General features: G+C 40.0%; 1 protein-coding gene across 2 annotated transcripts in view; it reads left to right on the forward strand.

The window, feature by feature from the left end:
* Positions 1 to 19,506, forward strand: part of RELN (reelin) — a 649,217-nt gene that overhangs the window by 333,587 nt on the left and 296,124 nt on the right. For both annotated transcript variants that reach the window (XM_066354462.1, XM_066354463.1), the window contains exon 8: positions 4,475 to 4,526. In XM_066354462.1, coding sequence (XP_066210559.1) covers positions 4,475 to 4,526 — 52 coding nt within the window. The remainder of the gene's footprint in view (positions 1 to 4,474; positions 4,527 to 19,506) is intronic.

Raw genomic sequence — 19,506 nt, forward strand, 5'->3', positions numbered from 1 at the left:
CATTATATTTCAAATTCATTAACTTTAAAAGTGGTCAGATGACTGGCTTCTACACTAAAAAGGAGGGAGAAAACCTAGCTAGGCAATTAAAAAGACTTAGTTATCAAAATGTGAAAGTCAATTAATTTTTATAACATGGTTCTTATTTTATGCTGCTTGAATACCTCTTTCATGGCAAGGGATACATTTAATTTATTAAAGATACGAGCTTCAGAACATTGATAAATTGAAGACTTTTTAGTTGAAATTAGAATACAAACAGAATTAATTGGATGTAAATTAAAATAATAGATGCTCATAATTCAAGTCTCACAAGGTGTTACATTATTCCTACAGACAAATGTGACTCTGGTAGTGCAGTTCTTGAAAAAATAGATATCCTAGTCCATTTAAAATAATGTACCATGACTGAATTAATTTTCTATAAACCTTAAAACAAAATTAGATTTTTACCGTTGTTAATTGAGCTTAAATAAACGCCTATTTAGAATGTTCTCCCATTCAGTAATATTTCTGGATTGCTTAGCAAATTCGTTTTTGTTTCTGCTGATTAATAGGAAATAAATATGTCTAAGAATATAATGCAAAATCCTCATTTCTGTAGCATAAAAACTGAAGTGTCTTCTTTATTTGATCCCGTGTATATTTAATCCTGATTGTTTCACTATACCTAGTTTATTTAACATTAGAGTTTATACACCCAATGGGCTAGTTTTGGGTTGTATTATATAATTAAAATGAGATAAGCCTTGCAACTAAAAAGGAAAATATTAAAAATAATTATCTTCACTGGAGGAAAACAAAGCATATGCGGATTCGTATTCCCTTCCTAAGTGCTTCCCTGAGATAAGCTGTGTGGTGGACACAAAGGGAATTGGATGAAGGTATATTAACAAAGATTAGGATGACAGTCACATTTTACACAGAAGTAATTTTAATTTTCAATAACCTTTATACTGTATTGGTGTCCCAGGAGCAAAAATACATGTTTTCTTGGAGTTGTATTCACAGAAGACAGATCAATCAAATGAAAAGTGAGGAATTCGGTTGTCAGTTAACATGCTCTCATGTTTGCTAAAATTCAAATATTTGCACGGTCCTTCAGAACAGAATCCAGTAAAAACTGTTGAGCATGAGAACTAATGAAAGTTATTAGCCCTCAGACATGTTTTTTAAAAACATGCCTTCTTATTTTTTATAAACCTAGTTTTTACTGAAGTTGTGAAATAACCACAGGCCCTTACGAGGCTAATGCTTTATCTTTTAAAATGAAAAATAGCACCTCTGTTTTGTGAGTCTAGTCAACTGGCCATTTCATTATTTTTTGGAAGTTAGTGAGAGGCAGATTTGCTGTCACATGGGCACACCATGCACTCAGGCGTCCACTGCTGCTGTGCAGGCTGCCTCTCACATCCTTATGCAGCTCAGAGAAGTCTCCGTATTTCTGGTGGTAGCACCTGACTTTATGAATAAAGTTAATGAGGACTGGATTGACCAACTCCTCTAAGAGAAAATGTGCTCTTTCAGAGCTTAAAACAAAATTCATTATGTTACTCTTCATTATTAAAAAAAAGGAAAGATTATTTCTTGAATTATTCTTACATTGTTGGAAATACATTCTGGCTACAAGGGAGAGTTTGGGCTAACACGGGGTCAAACCCAATACAAATATGCATGAAAGAGATGCAGAGTGAACGGCCCCAGCCTGCAGGGAATTCTTCAGATTTGCTTAGTGATCATACTCATTTTCTATAGTTTGGAGTCTATTTGATAACCTACAAGTACTGAGATTTGGTAGAAGATCGTTCTCTGCTAGACAGTCATAGTTGCTGTATTATTTATCAAAGGCCCTTTAAGAGGCCCTTTTATTTTTAAGAATGTCAGCTATAAAGACTTAATAACTTTGCAGACTAAAATTACATTTATGAACTCAGGAATAATAAATAATTTATACTGCCCAAAGGAAAATATAAATGAATACGTTTTATAGGCAGTGCTTCCTGTATTTTTTTTCTTTTTCTTTTTCCTATTCTTTCTTGTAGGGGATAATTTTACTAATAAACTAAATAGGTAAATGTACATAAATGAGTCAACAACTCTACCGGTCCTTAGCTTTCCTGGTGAAGAAAAAAAATGTGGAATCGATGACTAATCAAAAGTCTCGAGTCACCCGCAGTTAGCACACGTAATTTGAAATTTGGCAGTATTTCCAGCAACCTGCTATGACCTCCTTAGCAGTGGTCACAGCACTGATCATGTAGGTGACACAAGCATCATTTATTATACCACCAGGATAGATATTTAATGCACTAGCAGTAGCAATAACTTAAATAATGATACTTTTAAACTTATATAATACATCATTGCAAGGAACTAATATACAAGAGTGTTTCATAGTTCATTCAGCAATCTACTCAGTTGCATAGAATCATAGTGGGAAAGTGTCTATTCACATTATGTGAAAATCTTTTTAAGTTTTCTTATGTCTATTTGGACTTTAACATCAGATTATTCGAGTGGAAGCTCATGATGACAAATAGTTGAACATACTCTGAAAGCTTTGGAAAAAAAAGATTTCTTTTAAAGGATGCTTGACAAGGAGCTAGTTACTTAAAGAAAATTCTGTTGGTGAGTTCTGACTCTGGTGAGGAGAATGGAGTAGAAAACAGTTCTGGGCATGATGAACCAGTTCTCTTTGAGCAGATAAGCTGTGTTAATGAAAGATTTAAATTAAACAGAGAATTTCTTCTGACATCTGACAGCAGAGAGGTTCACAATGGTTAAAATCAGTTAGGAGCCCATACCTGTACTGATTCTGGACAACTTGTAAAATGCCTCTCTTGCCCTCTCCTGTATTGCCTTTTCCTGCTTTTTCATTCATTTTAAATCCACAGTTTTAAGACACACACTCAGCCACCTTGCCAAAATGTGTTGTTGAGGCGAGATCCTTTGATATTTGTATCTCAGCTGAATCTGGCAGAGCAAGAGGCTCGCTCACTCGTTTGTCCACTGATCCCACTGCAGCTCACACACTGGGTATCACTGGCCCTTCCACAGCTGTGGGGTTAACTGCAAGGACTAACAAAGTATAGGGATAAGGCTAAGGATGTCATTGTGGCATATAAAAGGTGAAAGTAAGCCTACTGCTTCTGCCATGGTGAAGATATAGATATATAATTTTTAACAAAATTTTTTAAAAATTATTTTTAAATGAGAGAAGAGGAGACAGAGACAGACTCTCACAAGAGCCCCCAACTGGGATCCACCCAGCAAGCCTATGAGGCAATGCTCTGCTCATCTTGGGCCATTATTCAGCACCTGAGCTATTTTTAGTGCCCAAGGCAGAGGCTCCACTGAGCCATCTTCAGCACCTGGGGCCAACTCGCTTGAACAAGTTGAGCCATAGCTATGGGAAAGGAAGAGAGAGGGAGAGAGATGGAGAAGCAGATGGTCACTTCTCCTGTGTGCCCTGAGCGGGAATTGAACCCAGGACATCTACACACCATGCCAATGCTCTTCCACTGAGCCAACCGGCCAGGACAGTTATACACTTTCTACATTATAGGGTTCAGTGATGGGAGGTATCTCATACTTTAGTTTATAGGGTCAGGAACCCAATAAGTAAGTCATTGAAAGTAAGAACCCGAACTAATATCATATCTCATGTGAGCTGGTATAGATCAAGGTCAATGCTCCAAAGAATAACTTTAAGTAGAAATTTTTTAATTTTAAATGTATTTAAATTAAGGTACCATATCTCTTTCAGAAAAGGGAATGTTATTTAAGCATGCTTCTTCATGAAACTAAGGAAAAGGAATAGAAATATGTGAGAATATTTTTAGACCTATAATTTGATTTTTTGGAAGGTAACCATTTTATTGAGAAATAATGCACATATTCTACAATTCATGGTTTTTAGTTTAGTCACAAATTTATGCAACAATTGCCACACTCAATTTTAGAACATTTCATTACTCCCAAAAGAAATCCTACACCCATTGACTGTTGGAGTTCTATTTACTTTTCAAAATAATCTTACTCTCCTCATTTGCTCTTAATTTTCCTTCCAGTTTTTAGTTGTTAGCCTTTTTATGACATTTGCTTCGGGCTCTAGATCCACTGATACAGGAAGGATGGAGGCAAAGTGGTAGGTAGTATTAGTGGAGGAGGCTGTGTTACTGCTCTCACATGGTTAAGATTACCTGGTAAATTTCCCTACAAGCAATTTTCAACATGTAGTAAGAAAAACAATGAAATCACCTCAGTCAGGATCTCCCAGCTTTGTTCCCCACAGAGAAACAAAATGTATCTGTGTTCAGACATATCAGTAGCAATCAGGGAACCACTGGATACCTACAATCTGTGTTGATGGTCCCTTCCTTTCCTCTTCCCTCCCTGCTCCCTCCTCTGGGCACCTTTCACCTCTTTCTCCTCCTCTCTATCTTGTCTTACATTGGTGTGTTCCCTTTTCTAGATCACCACAGGCCTTAATACAACAACAGCCTCTGTCCTCCAATTTTCCATCGGTAAGTGCTTTTAGCAATTAACAGCAATTTAACTTGGAAATGTTTGTTTTAATCATAGTGTACATTCAGGATTATAGTGCCAAATGCTTTTAAATTTAGAGAAAAGTAAAACTCAGTGTTTTAGTAAATAATTTAAAACGCTTTTTTAAAGTGAAATAGAAACTGTTTAAATGTTAGATTCTGTCCCTACTTCTCTCAAGCAGCCAGCAAGGGATATTTAAAAATAATACAGATAACCCAAAGCATCTTCAAGGGGTTTACATATGGATGCTGAATGTATCGGATTATCCTGTTACAGCAGAATTACCTTAGCAATTATGGTTTACTCAGATTAAAATTGAAATCTGTTAAATTTCCTGCACTCTTGCTGACTGATAATGAAAGATAATTATTGGTGGCTGAGATAAACCAATCAGGGCTTCACGTATGAAATAAATAATCTGTTTAATTCAGACATGGATAATTAAGAAATTACTGTATCTGGCAATATTTTAAAGTGCTTTTGCATTAAACCTAAAAATTCCTACCCAAAGCATTTAGTGAATTAAAGTACCTTTTGATCAAGATTTTACCGTTTTATTGTCTGTCATATTACTTTTCATTCTAGTTTTCATAGGTGTATAGTAATAAGTAACGTGTAAGTCTCCAAAGGGACTGTTCTAGGGGAAAAAAGATACTGCCTTTTAGATGAGGGCTCACTTTATTGATTTGGTGCCAGACCATGAAAGCCTGCTCCAGGTAGGAGGACTGGGACAGCATCCTCAACTCCGCACCGCCTTCCCTCCCGTCTCTGGAGATCCACCCGAGTGAAAGGACTGTTCCCCTCAATGATCTTCTAGTTCTACTTACAAATCAGCCAGGGACCCGCTGCAGTTGACTGTGTCTAAGAGCGATCCTCTTTAAGCCACATTCTTGTCCCTTTTTTGTCAGTGCATCTTGTTTCAGCTTCTGCGTATATGATGTGAAACCTGCCTGCTTCCAGTTTGGGTTTGTTTCTTCTCACATTGATAGCATTGCCCCAGCAGCTTACAGACTGCTCAGAGGTCCTTATGTGCTCAGGAGAAGACACACCAGTGAAAACAAAATAATGAGTTTGCTTGTTTTCTTTGATCTGTTATTAGTAAGCTTCCTATCATGATCATGCATATAATATTTTATTATTTTTTATTTTTATTTTTTATTTTAGTGAGAGCAGGGTAAGCAGAGAGACAGACTGCCACCTGTGCCCAACTGGGATCCACTCTGCAAGCCCACTACGGGGCTATGCTCTGCCCATCTGGGACATTGCTATGACCAACTGAGCCTTTTTCTTTTTAGCGCCTGAGGTGGAGGCCATGAAGCCATCCTTAGCGCCCAAGGCCAACTTGCTCGAACCAATCGAGCCATTGCTGTGGGAGGGGAAGAGAGAGAGAGAGAGGAGGGGAAAGGGAGGGGTATAAAACCAGATGATAACTTCTCCTGTGTGCCTTGACCAGGAATTGACCCCAGGACATCCACACGCTGGGCCAATGCTCTACCACTGAGCCAACCAGCCAGGGCTGAGCATGTATATAATACTTTTATAATCAGAAAAAATAAAGTTTATTTTTAAAAGTTCTGGTGCTACAGGAACAAAATTTTTAAACTCTAGCATGACAATCAAATAGGTTCTTATCCAGAGCAAGTATGTTTCAATTCATTATGCTGTTAATACAAAGATAGACTGAGTAATGTTTTCCTGTTTATCTGTGTTCTGAATATCTCTTCTCCTTTTTTGCTAGAGCAATGAATATTAATTTCAAATATTATCTTTTAGCAATTAAAGAACACAAGAGAATGCACTTTTATGTCTTACAATTCTACTAGTATTTTAATTTTATTCAAGGTAAGAGAGATCCAGCACCAATTAAACTTATCCTTCCTTAAAGGAAAAGCAAGATATTTTTGTAAGTAGTAAGAGAGAGTCTGTAGAGCTGACATCGAGTCTTTGTTTCCTCACTTTCCGGTAGGTTCCTACGTGATAGAGACCGAGAAAGGGACCTGTTCAGGGAGTGTAGTGGTTGGTACCTGAGACCTCAAACGCAGAACAGGCACCGGCCCGAGATCTCGGGACTAGACCCACACGTGACGAGCAGCAGCCTTGGTCCTCACGAGCCAGGGGGCTGCCGCCCACCATGCCAGAGAGATGTGTTATTTGAAGCATGGATCTGAATTTTAGGTTAAAAGACTGGAAGAGAAACAGAATCAGGGTGGGGAGAAGGAGGAATGGGGGGGAGGTAGGTCAAGTTTATAACTAAAAAATAAACTTAGAAGTTTTTTTTTTTGAGTGTCAATTTTAGGATCAAAAGTAAAATTATGACATGTCATTGTTTGAGATGCAACAGAAAATATTTAGTAAAAAGAAATTACAGTTTATTGCTTAAGGACTTCATTGGGAAATTTGCTTACTGAATTTTGAAAATCAAGATTCTTGGGAACTAAACAGGTTAGAGTGGCTTAGAAACTGTAGGAGCAAACTGTTGGCTGTGTGGTGGGTGGTGTTGTATGCTGAATACAGTCTAGTGGGCAGAAGTTGGCAGCAATAATTTTGTGTATCTCATTGTGAGTGCTTGGAGCAACATTATTATGTTTATATGGATGGTATGAAGGCTAGACCCTGAGTTTAACATGCCCCACAATAACCAAGTACCAAAATAGCAACCACAGTCAGTGGCTATTTCATTTATAATGAGTTCAAAAATTGTATTGAGTGTATTATAAAAAACAGCCTATGTCAACAGTTTAACATTTTATGCTTATTTTTGTATTGTGGAATTCACCAAATCTGTATTAGTAATGTGGTTAAAAATGGCCAGATTCAGTGTCACTCCTCAAGAAGCCCTCGGGATGTTCTGTGTTCGTTGTTTAGTGTGATAATTCAGATGGAACGGGGATTTTCTAGGGAATTCTATTATTATTTGTGGCTTCACTAGTGAATTATGCTTATAATCATGCATATATAACCACAGGTGAATAAACTGTTACCCTCATGTGTTTATATTGCTCATGGAAACATTTTCAATTACATTACAAGCATTACCCAGTAGTCCCCAGTACCTCAGAGATATGTATACAGGTATTTCAATTACTAAAGAGTATTTCAGATAAAGTCTATTGTCTCACTTCAACAATAGCCTCCGAGCTCTTCCAGTATATGTGTTTGTGTGTATGTATATATAATATATGCATGCACACACACATATATTGTCATATAAATGTACAAACAATCTGATTAAATAAGCTTTAAAGTTAAAGTATCCTAAATGCAATTCTTTTATTTTAATTTTAATTTGTGTTTACATAGATTCTAGTGTCCTCCTGAATGCAATTCTTCAAACTGAAATTTATCACATTAATAGTATCTAAATCATCTTGAAAAGTGTCCTAAAATATTCTTAAAAGAACTTTTTATTTTTCCATTCCAATGAAAGATCTCATATCCACTTCTGCACTGAGGCATTGATCTGCTACAATCCTCACTGGATTCGTTGGATACAACTTGTGGAATTTATAGTTGTAGCCTTAGGGGACATTTACTCCTTTCCTTTAGAAAATATTGAGATGCTGCCCTTGCAAACCGTCATCTCTCAGGTGCCTCCAGACTCTGTTTCCCGAGGCAGGGCACTGGATCCGTGGAAAAGGCCAATACCGCTTAGTATCTGCCGTTCACGTACCAAGTATCCACTGAGTGTATGCTGTGTGTCCAGCATTGTCCTGAGCTAACTTGAACTTTGAAAAGACAAAAAAGTGAGAAAACAGAACCTTTTTACACTACCCAGCAGTGTGGTGGAAGGCTCTGGATGGATACAGGGCGTGAACGCCGGAGAACTGCTAGACCATTCTAGGCAGAAACGGGCATGTGCGCAGGTGCCCACGGAGCGAGATCCAACTCGGTCTTGCCGGGCGTAGCCATTCAGAGAGGCTCTGTTTTTCTTGTTACAGACGTTGCTTAAGGATACATGGAGATTCTCAAAATTAGGGAGGATTTTTACCAGTCACTCAATCTGCCAAGCTTGTTCCTAATATATTGTTAATCCAGTAGAAAAAATATCTAGACTCATCATTTGGGAGGGAGACTGACAAGAGCAGGCGTGGTACCACAGCAGTGGGTCCGCATCCCAGCAAAGTGAGATGGATGACATCTGCAGGGAGACAGGGCAGGAGCCACTCCCGGCCCTGAGACCACGCTCAGAGCCAGCACAGCAACAGGAGTAGGAATGCTAGGTCTCCGGCTGCAGGGACGGGGAGGGGCTACTCTAAGTGGGAGCTTGTCCCCCTAGAAAACGGGCCGAGGTGGACATCGAGGTGAGGTTACATAGCCGTGGCCCTGGGTAAAGGAGGGCTGCTTGGCAGGGAATTGGGCAAAGCCTGCACATTCTGCATTTTTCTTTTTTATGTTTCTCTCAACGTAGGCTGTAACAAAAGTTCTAAGCTGTGGGCTTGGGAGGAAACTTGCAAAGGGTTGGGCACCTGAAAATAGCTGGAAATAGCCTGGCTTTCTGTAAATTGAAAAGAGAATTGGTCCCTTTCTCTGTTATGATAGCAGTGGTGATGACGAGGAAGGAATACGAATATTTTGGAAGTGAGGGAATGCGGAGAGGACTGAAGGGAGAAAGGCACAAAAGGGAGGACAGCTGTTCGTTCTGTGTCCTGTGGTCGTTGTCCATCTGCTATAGACTGGAAGAAGTCACCCAGTCAGGTTTGGGAATTTCAGCCAAGGAAGTGACTAAAGATGCAAAATATTAAGTACAATAAATCACATACTGTCACATATATTAAGAAAGGTTTACAAATTCCCTAGCCTGTTTACTAATAAAGTAAGTCAAAGTGGACATTATTACTTAGTAGCTTTATTTTAATAATAAACAAATATAAAACAGAAAGTGAAGAATGTTGCTTTTAAAACTCAGTACTTTCTCTACATTTAATAATGAAAGAGGTCTTTCAAATTTAAAGGAAGCATGTTTTTAGTGTAAGTACAGAATATTTTGAGCATTTGTACTATTCTCCTGTTTTGGATCTCTCTTAATTCTCAATATCAATTTTTAGTAAATGCTTAAAATGTAAATTTTATGTTCATATAGTGGTCCTTCTCACAACACTGTCCTTCAAATATATTTCTCCAGTTACAAATATGCTCAATTCCCCCAAAGGGTATTTTTTGGTGGGCAAAACAGGTATGGACATAAACTCTAGATTTCCACATTCAAATAGTTGATTAACTGATCTCTTGGGACAGAGATACTGAACATGTGGATTTCTCTAAACCAACAGTTTTCATTAGTAAAAGCATGATTCATCTCAATTTTAGTCACCATATTTTACCAAAATTTAATTCATTTGCGTTTGACAGATCCAAGAGCAATTAGAGGATTTCCTCTCGCACAGAATGGAACTTTTCTTAATTAAAATCATATCTGTGTGCTCCTTTTTGTCACAATTCCTGTCCCATTTGGAACTGAGAAGCCCCGGGATGCTTCCTGGCCAGGCTGCCACACAGCATTATCTGATACAGTAACCATTTATTCCTTCCAGCCTGCCCAGGAGTCAGACTGCTGCCCCTTTGGCTCCAGCTCCTGAACTTCAGCAAGGCACGAGCTGCTGTCTCTGTGCAGGCGCAGGCCAGGCAGTTCGAGATTGTGTTTTATGAGAGCCTGAAGCAGCTCATGGCAGGATGTGGGGGCACAGTCAGACATGGGACAACAGCTAAGAGACTGCCTCGGAGGGAGACTGTCGGCTCAGCCATCCCCAAGTGTTTATTTCAGCCATGCTCTGAGACTGGTAACTAGTCTGTGGCCAGATTCTCACCTTCCCAGGTAGATTCACCCTCATTTGCCTTGCACTCTGCATTCCAAATTACTCTGGGAATAACTGACGTACAGGAAGGTAATAAGTAGCAAAAGCAATAGTCTTCAAAAAGTATCAGGCAAGAAGCTAGCTCAGTACTGGAGTACACACTTCATTACGTTTTGTAAAAAAATTACAAACTAATGGACAGATTTATATAGATATGCCACATTACAAAACATTATGCAGATATCTGAAATCTGATAAAGTTTGAGTTTTGTACTAAGAGAGGAATAAAATGGACATAAAGACTAAGAAACATTAAAGCAGTCATCCTGGAAATTATAGCATTGAATACTTAAATTTAAGTACTATATATGCCATATTATCAGGATGTTGCTCTATTTACAAGGGATTACTTTGATGCCATGGGCTAATGCCCTAAGATTTTTCCTGGCAAACTCAGTAACAAAGGAAATAAAGAACTAAGTAAAATATAGTAATTGGCCCTGGCCGGTTGGCTCAGCGGTAGAGCGTCGGCCTAGCGTGCGGAGGACCCGGGTTCGATTCCTGGCCAGGGCACACAGGAGAAGCGCCCATTTGCTTCTCCACCCCTCCGCCACGCCTTCCTCTCTGTCTCTCTCTTCCCCTCCCGCAGCCGAGGCTCCATTGGAGCAAAGATGGCCCGGGCGCTGGGGATGGCTCTGTGGCCTCTGCCCCAGGTGCTAGAGTGGCTCTGGTCGCAACATGGTGACGCCCAGGATGGGCAGAGCATCGCCCCCTGGTGGGCAGAGCGTCGCCCCTGGTGGGCGTGCCGGGTGGATCCCGGTCGGGCGCATGCGGGAGTCTGTCTGACTGTCTCTCCCTGTTTCCAGCTTCAGAAAAATGCAAAAAAAAAAAAAAAAAAAATAGTAATTGTTCTACATCTTCGTCGTTACTGGAAAATGAACATGCACAGCTGCCCCCACTGAAATATTTGAACAAGAATTTGTAAAACTGAAACAAAACAAAACAAAACAAAAAAAACCATTGATCATTTGTATTATCTGTACTATAATAATCCATGACTTGCTGTGGCAGAATTATTTTGAAGAAGAATTGCATAGTAGCAAATAAGCTTTGTGTTCTTGATGCTTTTATATACAGTGAAATTATTTTCTTCTTAGTGAGTAATACTGTCCTTCAAAATCTCTCTTAGCAACATAAGAATAAATATTTGGCAGAAGTACTTATTATACCAATATCTTCATGGTGCTCGTCATCTTTTTCACACTATAGAATGAGGCAGGTGTCTTTCTTGAGTGCCCTAACCTAATAGCTCCAGGGAGTGGAAGTGTCTAGATGTTTAGAAGCTTCTCTAAAAGTTCCCCATTCATCTTCTTTCCCTTCACTACAATCTCGAGTTAATGGTCCTGTCCTCCATTTATCTCCCTTGAAAAGATGAAAGGATGTGTTGGTCCTGCTAAGATTTGTGCCAGTCATAGCAGGGAGTTCTGAGTAGCTGGATTACACCCATTATATAACTTTATGATCTTTCTGCATCAGATGCCGTTGTCTCCGTGCAGCTCCTGGAGCCCTGCTTGTGTCTGAGGTCTGCGTCTTAAATAATGGTCATGGCAGCCCTTGAGCTGCCAGAATCCTCAGCAGGGGTCTGTCCAGACACTGCTCAAGCCTTCAGTATTTATGGGCCCTGCTCTGCAATCTAGAGGCATGATTTCAGGCAGTACTTTTCCCCATCTATAAATTCTACACAATCAGTTCTCTCCTCTCTCCACGGCCCTGTGGAACATTTAACAAGGCAGCTTGTTTTTCAGGCAGGCTTTAAGGAAAGAGCCTGCTACCAGCAACCCCTGCCGAACCCCCAAGAGGACAGTAGCTCCTTATATTGTTTCTGTTCTGATTTACTTTGAAAAGTCCTGAGGTCGGTGGAGAAGGGCATGAGCAAATAAAAATAAAACTACCCAGGCCTTGGGAGACTAAAATCATGTGATGTATTCTTCAAAAGTAAAAAGAAATAGGGCTATTGGAGATACAGACAGGCTCACAATCCTTATCTGTAATTCCATATTACAAAAAATTTCAGAAAAACAACAAACTTTTTTTTCCATTTATTTTATGGCAAAGCCTCACATGAGCTGAATTCATTTGGCAGCAGGAACTGACTTGAAATGATTTAAGGCTACTTAAAATCTGTTTTTATAGAATTTATGTGCATCTTCATGCAGAAATAATTGTTTTAATTATGGAGTGTTGTTGCATAATATATGGTATATGCACAGTATTATCTTCCTGAAATCTTTAAGTTAAACAAATAAATAATTTAAATCCTGAAATTTATAATATTTTGCATCAAAGGATTACAGACCTGTTTGGCTGTTGTTCTGAGGAAGGGAATAAGTCTTGAATTCTTAATAGAAGAAATTACTAACACTTCTACTTTTTAAATGGCTTTGATTTTACTCCAAATCAAGCTATTCTTTAAGTTTTTGGTTTTTATGGAAACTACCCAAGGGGGATTGAGGAAAAAAGGAAGAAGTTTATTTGTGAATTTTAGAAACTTCTTGCCTAGCAGGTACTTGTAACCTCCAGACATATATCGTATATATATTATGGTAATGGGCTTGCTGAATCAGAGTTTTGGTTTTCTTAATTAGTATTTTACCTTCACAACTCCTTATTGATTTAAATGTTTAGGATCATCAAATTGAAAATCTATTTCTTTCAGATATGAACTGTAAGATTTCAGGTCATTTTAACTTTTCTCATGCAATGACTAATCTTAATACTCTTTGAATTGACATCACACATTGGACAGTTTGTCACCATTGTCCCTGAGTCCTGATGCCAGGTGCGTCCATGCAGTGGGCGGGGAGTGCCCCGGAAGCTCTTTCCACACTGAGAAAGTTGACATCATAAAATAGATGTGACCTGCATAACACACTAACCAAAAATCACGTGTTTCCAACTCAACTTCCCCTTAGTTGGATCTCAAAGGCAGCCATGGCCACTTTGACATTCACCTAGCATGAGGGGAACATGGTGAGGGGTAGTGAGAAAGGAGAAAATGGGCTTAACCAGTTGCAAACCTTCTAAAGCACGGTCACGTGAACAGGTGACTACGACCCTCCCAGAGCCTTGGATGGAGCTCACCCAAGGGCTGGGGGCCCTGAAGCCTAAGCTCCATTGGCTTCACGGTGACTCTGCTTCTGTCTGCACTGTCTGCACTAATGACAAAACTGAGCGCTACAGTTTTATATTATATTGGTACATGTGTTCACATTTGATAAACTTACTGTCATTTCCAAACTTCCATATTCTCTGGCACCTGCTGCATCTTTCCTTTCCAAATATCAATCGCTCCTGTCACCTCCCCTTTATTTAATACTCTACTGCTTTTGTCTATCTCAGTAGTCACAAGTAGGAATCATGGCGACTTCGATATACTGCTGCACCTAGTGTTCTGATTCCCAATAAATAACAGTGATTAATGAAAATAATCCTTTTTTCAATGTATATATTTCATGCCATGTATTTTTTTACATTGGAAATGTTTGTTTCATTATGACTCATGTTTTTTTTTTCATAAACAACTTTTGTTGTTAGTATAAGCAGGGAAGGGGCAAGAGCACTGGTTTGGGAGTCAAGCCATACAGTTTTTCTCTGCCAGTTGACCTTGCCTCATCACCTTGGCTGAGTGGTGGAGCCCGTCTGGACCCCTAGAAACTCATTTGTAAAGTGAAAGTGTTCATCTCCACGATCTCTTAAATGTCTTCCCACTATAATCCTAGGTCCCAGAACTGGGTGACAAGAATGAACTATGACTTACCAGGCATACATTTTGTCTAAAAATATGGTTATGATGTTGTCTGTTTTAGTTAAGGCAGCACCTGAAAGAAATATCAAAGCAGTTGCTGTATCTTTATTTAGCCAATTGTAGTTAATTTATACTTACAGCTTGTTCTGTCACCAGGAAAGATCTTAGAGGAACAGAAATACAGCATTAACTGAGCCACTTAATGTTGTTGCCCAAACAGTACTCAGCAGAGGAGGTTGAATGTGCTATCCTCTGGCTCTTTCTGGAAGAACATCAGTCTCTGTGCTGGTGGACAAAGGTTGTAGGTGACCCCCATCTCCTTATCCTGCTGAAAAGCAGTGAACAAAAAAGATAATGATAATAATAATAATAATAATAATGCAATCATTGTATTTTCAAAAGATTCAGCTTCTGGACTTTAACTCTTTCCTAGATTTATTTCATTCACTCGTTCAGCAGCTCTCCACTGAGCTCTCCTCTGTGCGAGGCCGCTCCCCAGGCCCTGGGGAGACGGGATTTGTGAAACAGGTCTTTGCCCTGGTCTAACATTCTGGTGGGAGGAGGAAGCCACCAAACAAACGAGTATGTCAGGGAGCAATAAATTCAGAAGGAGGTAAAGGAGGAACAGGGGGAATAGATGGTGGTGGAGAGGGACTTGACGGGCTGATGAACACAAAATACAGTGCACAGATGTGTTGTAGAATTATGCACCTGAAATCGTATGATTTTGTTAACCAGTGTCACCCCTATACATTCAATAAAAAGGAGGGAAAACAACAATTTCTGAAAGACCAATGAAGAAAATAAGTCAGGAGTCAGCTAGTGAGGGGTGGCATTTTACTGACAGTAGCCAGGGGAAGGCTGCTGAGGCTGTTGCCGTCGAACAGAGGCCTGAATTGTCGGGGGCAGCTGGCTTGGCAGAAGGTGTGCCAACATCAGAGCCATGCCGACTGGACTGGCATTGCTTCACCACAGAGCCTCGTGTAAGTGTCAGGACTAAATGATGTTTTACTTCCTTTTTTTTTTTTTTTTTTTTTTTGTATTTTTCTGAAGTTGGAAACGGGGAGGCAGTCAGACAGACTCCAGCATGCGCCCGACCGGGATCCACCCGGCACGCCCACCAGGGGGTGATGCTCTGCTCATCTGGGGCATTGCTCTGTTGCAACCAGAGCCATTCTAGCGCCTGAGGCAGAGACCACAGAGCCATCTCCAGTGCCCGGGCCAACTTTGCTCCAATGGAGCCTTGGCTGCGGGAGGGGAAGAGAGAGACAGAGAGGAAGGAGAGGGGGAGGGGTGGAGAAGCAGATGGGCACTTCTCCTTGTGTGCTCTGGCTGGGAATCAAACCCGGGACTCCTGCACACCAGGCTGATGCTCTACCACTGAGCCAACCGGCCAGGGCCTGTTTTACTTCTTAAGTGGAAAAAGCTGTCCAAAAGGTATGCATTTCCTAGCTATTCCGGAATGACAGCTAAAAAGATGTGGAACTAAATCACAAGAAAATAACTAGGCTTTGCATTCGCATGAACCTTTAACATCAGTAACACTTTTAATAACTGATTAACTCCTTGATTAATGGTAGATTGATAGACCAGTCATCTTGGCTTGGTTCCCTACAACAAGAGTAGAAAGTTACTTATCTACCTTTTCTAAATTACACTAGGATAGTGCTATTTAAATATAACCAGGATAAAAGTTGATACCAATTCCACTTGTAATTTTAAATTCAGTTAAGTGGTCCATAGGTCAGACCAATGTTACAATAAAATATTTGTTAGAATTATAGCGATGAGACCATCTAACAGTAAAAGGAAGCAACCAGCTAGAAATAAGCTTTGCTGTTCTTTTTATTCCTTTATTTTGAAATAACAAGTACCAGGTACTGTTTTATACTTTTTAATATTATTGTTTCTCTGTAGTAAAATGAGTTTCAGAAACAGATTTACAGGCTATTATGCAATTCAACATTTAGAATACAAATGTGGTTTACACTGGTATCTTAACTTTAATCCTGATTGTACTATTATGTCAGGTTAACGTTTTTCACATAATTAAAATTGTCCGAATTGGGAAATGTTAGGATATTGCTTTTTTTGGAATGCAACTATTTTTTTTCTTGTAGTTTTCTGAAGTGAGAAGCGGGAAGGCAGAGAGACAGACTCCTGCATGAGCCAGACCGGGATCCACCTGGCATGCCCACCAGGGAGCGATGCTCTGCCCATCTGAGGCATTGCTCCACTGCAACCGGAGCCATTCTAGCACCTGAGGCAGAGGCCATGGAGCCATCCTCAGTGCCCGGGCCAACTTTGCTTCAGTGGAGCCTTGGCTGCAGGAGGGGAAGTGAGAGACAGAGAGAAAGGAGAGGGAGGAGAGGGGAGAAGCAGATGGGCGCTTCTCCTGTGTGCCCTGGCCGGGAATTGAACCCAGGACTTCCACATGCTGGGCTGATGCTCTACCACTGAGCCACCAGCCAGGGCCTGCAACTGTTTTTTTAAATCTCTTTTAAAATACCCTTCTGTAGATTTTTTTTAAAGCAAATAACATTGAAATTCTTTAGAAGGTTAACCTTTTGTGTTTGTTCTGAGAGTCCGGTTAGGGGTTATCCCGTGACCTGGATGTCAGGTGGTCTCAGGAGGTGGTGGTCTCGGGAGGTGGTAAAGGAAGGTATAGACCTAGTATGCAGAAGGAGGGTCAGGTGTGGGTGGCTGGCAAGGGAAGGAGAAGAACGGGCAAGGAACCTGCAGAGAAGATGATGCCCAAGAAAACATGATGTGTCTTCTTGGTGTAGTTTCCTGTGATCATCCCTATGGGGAACCTGCCAGAGAGCTGAGATGATGACAAGCAGGGTGTTTAGGCTAGAGGTGGTTCAGTCCTTTGGGGTTTTCTCTCTTTACCAAAAACAGGGCTATTATGGCCTTGAGTCAGGAGCCTGGGTGGAAGTAACAGCACAGAAACCTGTCCAACATGCTCTGATCACGTGAAAATGTAGCACTATTTAGAAAAAAATAAATGTGCTTTGTGTACCAGAAACAATAAAATGAACTGGTCAAAAGCATGGGTCTGTCTGGCCTGTTCAGTTCTTAATGCCATTTGACCCTGAGTAGATGTCCCAACCTCTCTTTGCCACAGTTCCTGTCCTTGTGAGGTGGGCATGCATATAGACTTATTCGGAGCAACTGCAGTTGTTCTCTGGAGTCGCTGAAATCGTTTTCTTTATGGGTGCTGTTAAAATGAACTGATTGGACGTTCTGTTTTCTTTGGATGCTAGGAAGTGCAAAATCAAGTTTCCAGCTCCACTCTAGCAATTGTGTAGACTTTATAAAGTGAATCTCCTTAGACTGATGTGTAAGTCTACCTTCAGAGCACCTTCTTTTTCTTACCAAGTTGACTCTTCTCTTCCCACTGACACATATACCCAGTGGTGGGAGTCAGCGGGTTCATTCTGCTTCAGCAGAACCAATACCAAATTTTTTGTTGAGTTCGGCGAACCAGTTGTTAAAATAGCACTTGTAATCAGGGTTCTCTCTAAGGTGGGTGCCTGAGCAGCCACCCAATGTGGAAATCACAAATTTACATTCCTTACTCTTTTTTAACATTCATCTGCGCAACAACGTTTTCTGAGTGCCTATAGTAATGTTCATTCCATTTATAGGTGAAAAAAATTGCAAGTGAGATGCCAATCAAGAAGCAATATGGAAATATCTTAAATAACAGTTTTTATTGTTCTTTGTCAGGTATTATTTAATATTTTTATTAATATTTTAAAATTCATAATCTAGTTTTGTGTATCTTTTATTCTTATTTAAGTATTAAATGCATGAAATAATAAACTATCTTTCGGTATATCTTCTTTTTTATACTTGAAACGGTCATTAAGGCAGAGAACCAGTTGTTAAATTATTTGAATGCCACCACTGCATTGACCAGTGATGCTGACAAATAGATAAGTCATTCAGGGCTCAGTGTTCAGATCCTTAGTGAACTTACAGCATTTCAACTAAAGAGCGGGAAAATGGCCCAAAATAAAAGAAACTGTAGAGAAAAGAAAAAGGTACTGTGAGTTCTTTGATAAGCAGTAATTCAATTTAATATTTAGCCTATGAATAAATATGGTCATAAATTTGCTCCTTTTTCCAGGGTCGATGAACTTATGAATTGAAACAAAAAAAATACTAAATCATAGCTGAAATTTATTAAATAGTGTAGGCTAAAAACTGTTCTCTAGACACCTTTCATGCATTGTCTTAATCCTCACAGCAGTTCTATAGATTGATTTTATTATTCACTTTTTACAAATGTATAAATTGGGCACAGAAGAAGTAAGTGACTTGCCCAAGGTCACACAGCTGAGATGTGTCAAAGCGCAGATGGCAGCCCTGACAGCCTGCCCCCCCCCCCCCCCCCCCCCGTTCACTGTCCTCGTCCCTCACACACGTAATCTCTGGGAGAGATCCTTTTATCAGAGAAATTTACTCTGAAAAGTGAAGGAAAATATTATTTAGAATTATCAGTGAATGCTAACAATCTTGAATCTATTATCATATAGACTTCCCTCATAGGAGAAAAATTAAATAAGATCTGTTTAAGGATATATGGTATACATTATTATAAGATGCACTTATCATCAAAAGATATTTTTCATTAATCCATAACATGACAATCAAGTCATATTTATCTATAAGATACAATTGTATTGGGTTTCTTCCTAAACAATAAGAAATTTTTTTTTTCCTTAAGAGCAGTGTGTTAGTCTAATTAAATATTCAAACAAACAAAGTTAGCTTGACAAGACAAGATAATGTCTTACGATCAAGATGATACTACATTTCAGAAACTTTTTTTTTTTTTTGCATTTTTCCGAAGCTGGAAACAGGAAGGCAGTCAGACAGACTCCTCCATGTGCCCGACCGGGATCCACCCGGCATGCCCACCAGGGGGCGATGCTCTGCCCCTCTGGGGCGTCGCTCTGTTGCATCCAGAGCCATTCTAGCGCCTGAGGCAGAGGCCACAGAGCCATCCTCAGCGCCCGGGCCATCTTTGCTCCAGTGGAGCCTCGGCTGCGGGAGTGGAAGAGAGAGACAGAGAGGAAGGATAGGGGAAGGGATGGAGAAGTAGATGGGCGCTTCTCCTGTGTGCCCTGGCCAGGAATCGAACCCAGTACTCCTGCATGCTAGGCCAACGCTCTACCACTGAGCCAACCGGCCAGGGTTCAGAAACTTTTTCTGATGCAGTAGAAAATGATTCCTGATGGAGAGGCTAGAGCTTCTGCCTTGGGGATGATATTCTGTGTGGCTTATGTCTACTTTGAGTTACTCTGCAGATTGCTTATTTTCAATTATGCTGGGCCATTCTAATAAGACTTT

Source organism: Saccopteryx leptura, chromosome 12 (genome assembly GCF_036850995.1).
Source record: "Saccopteryx leptura isolate mSacLep1 chromosome 12, mSacLep1_pri_phased_curated, whole genome shotgun sequence".
Classification (NCBI taxonomy): Eukaryota; Metazoa; Chordata; class Mammalia; order Chiroptera; family Emballonuridae; genus Saccopteryx; species Saccopteryx leptura.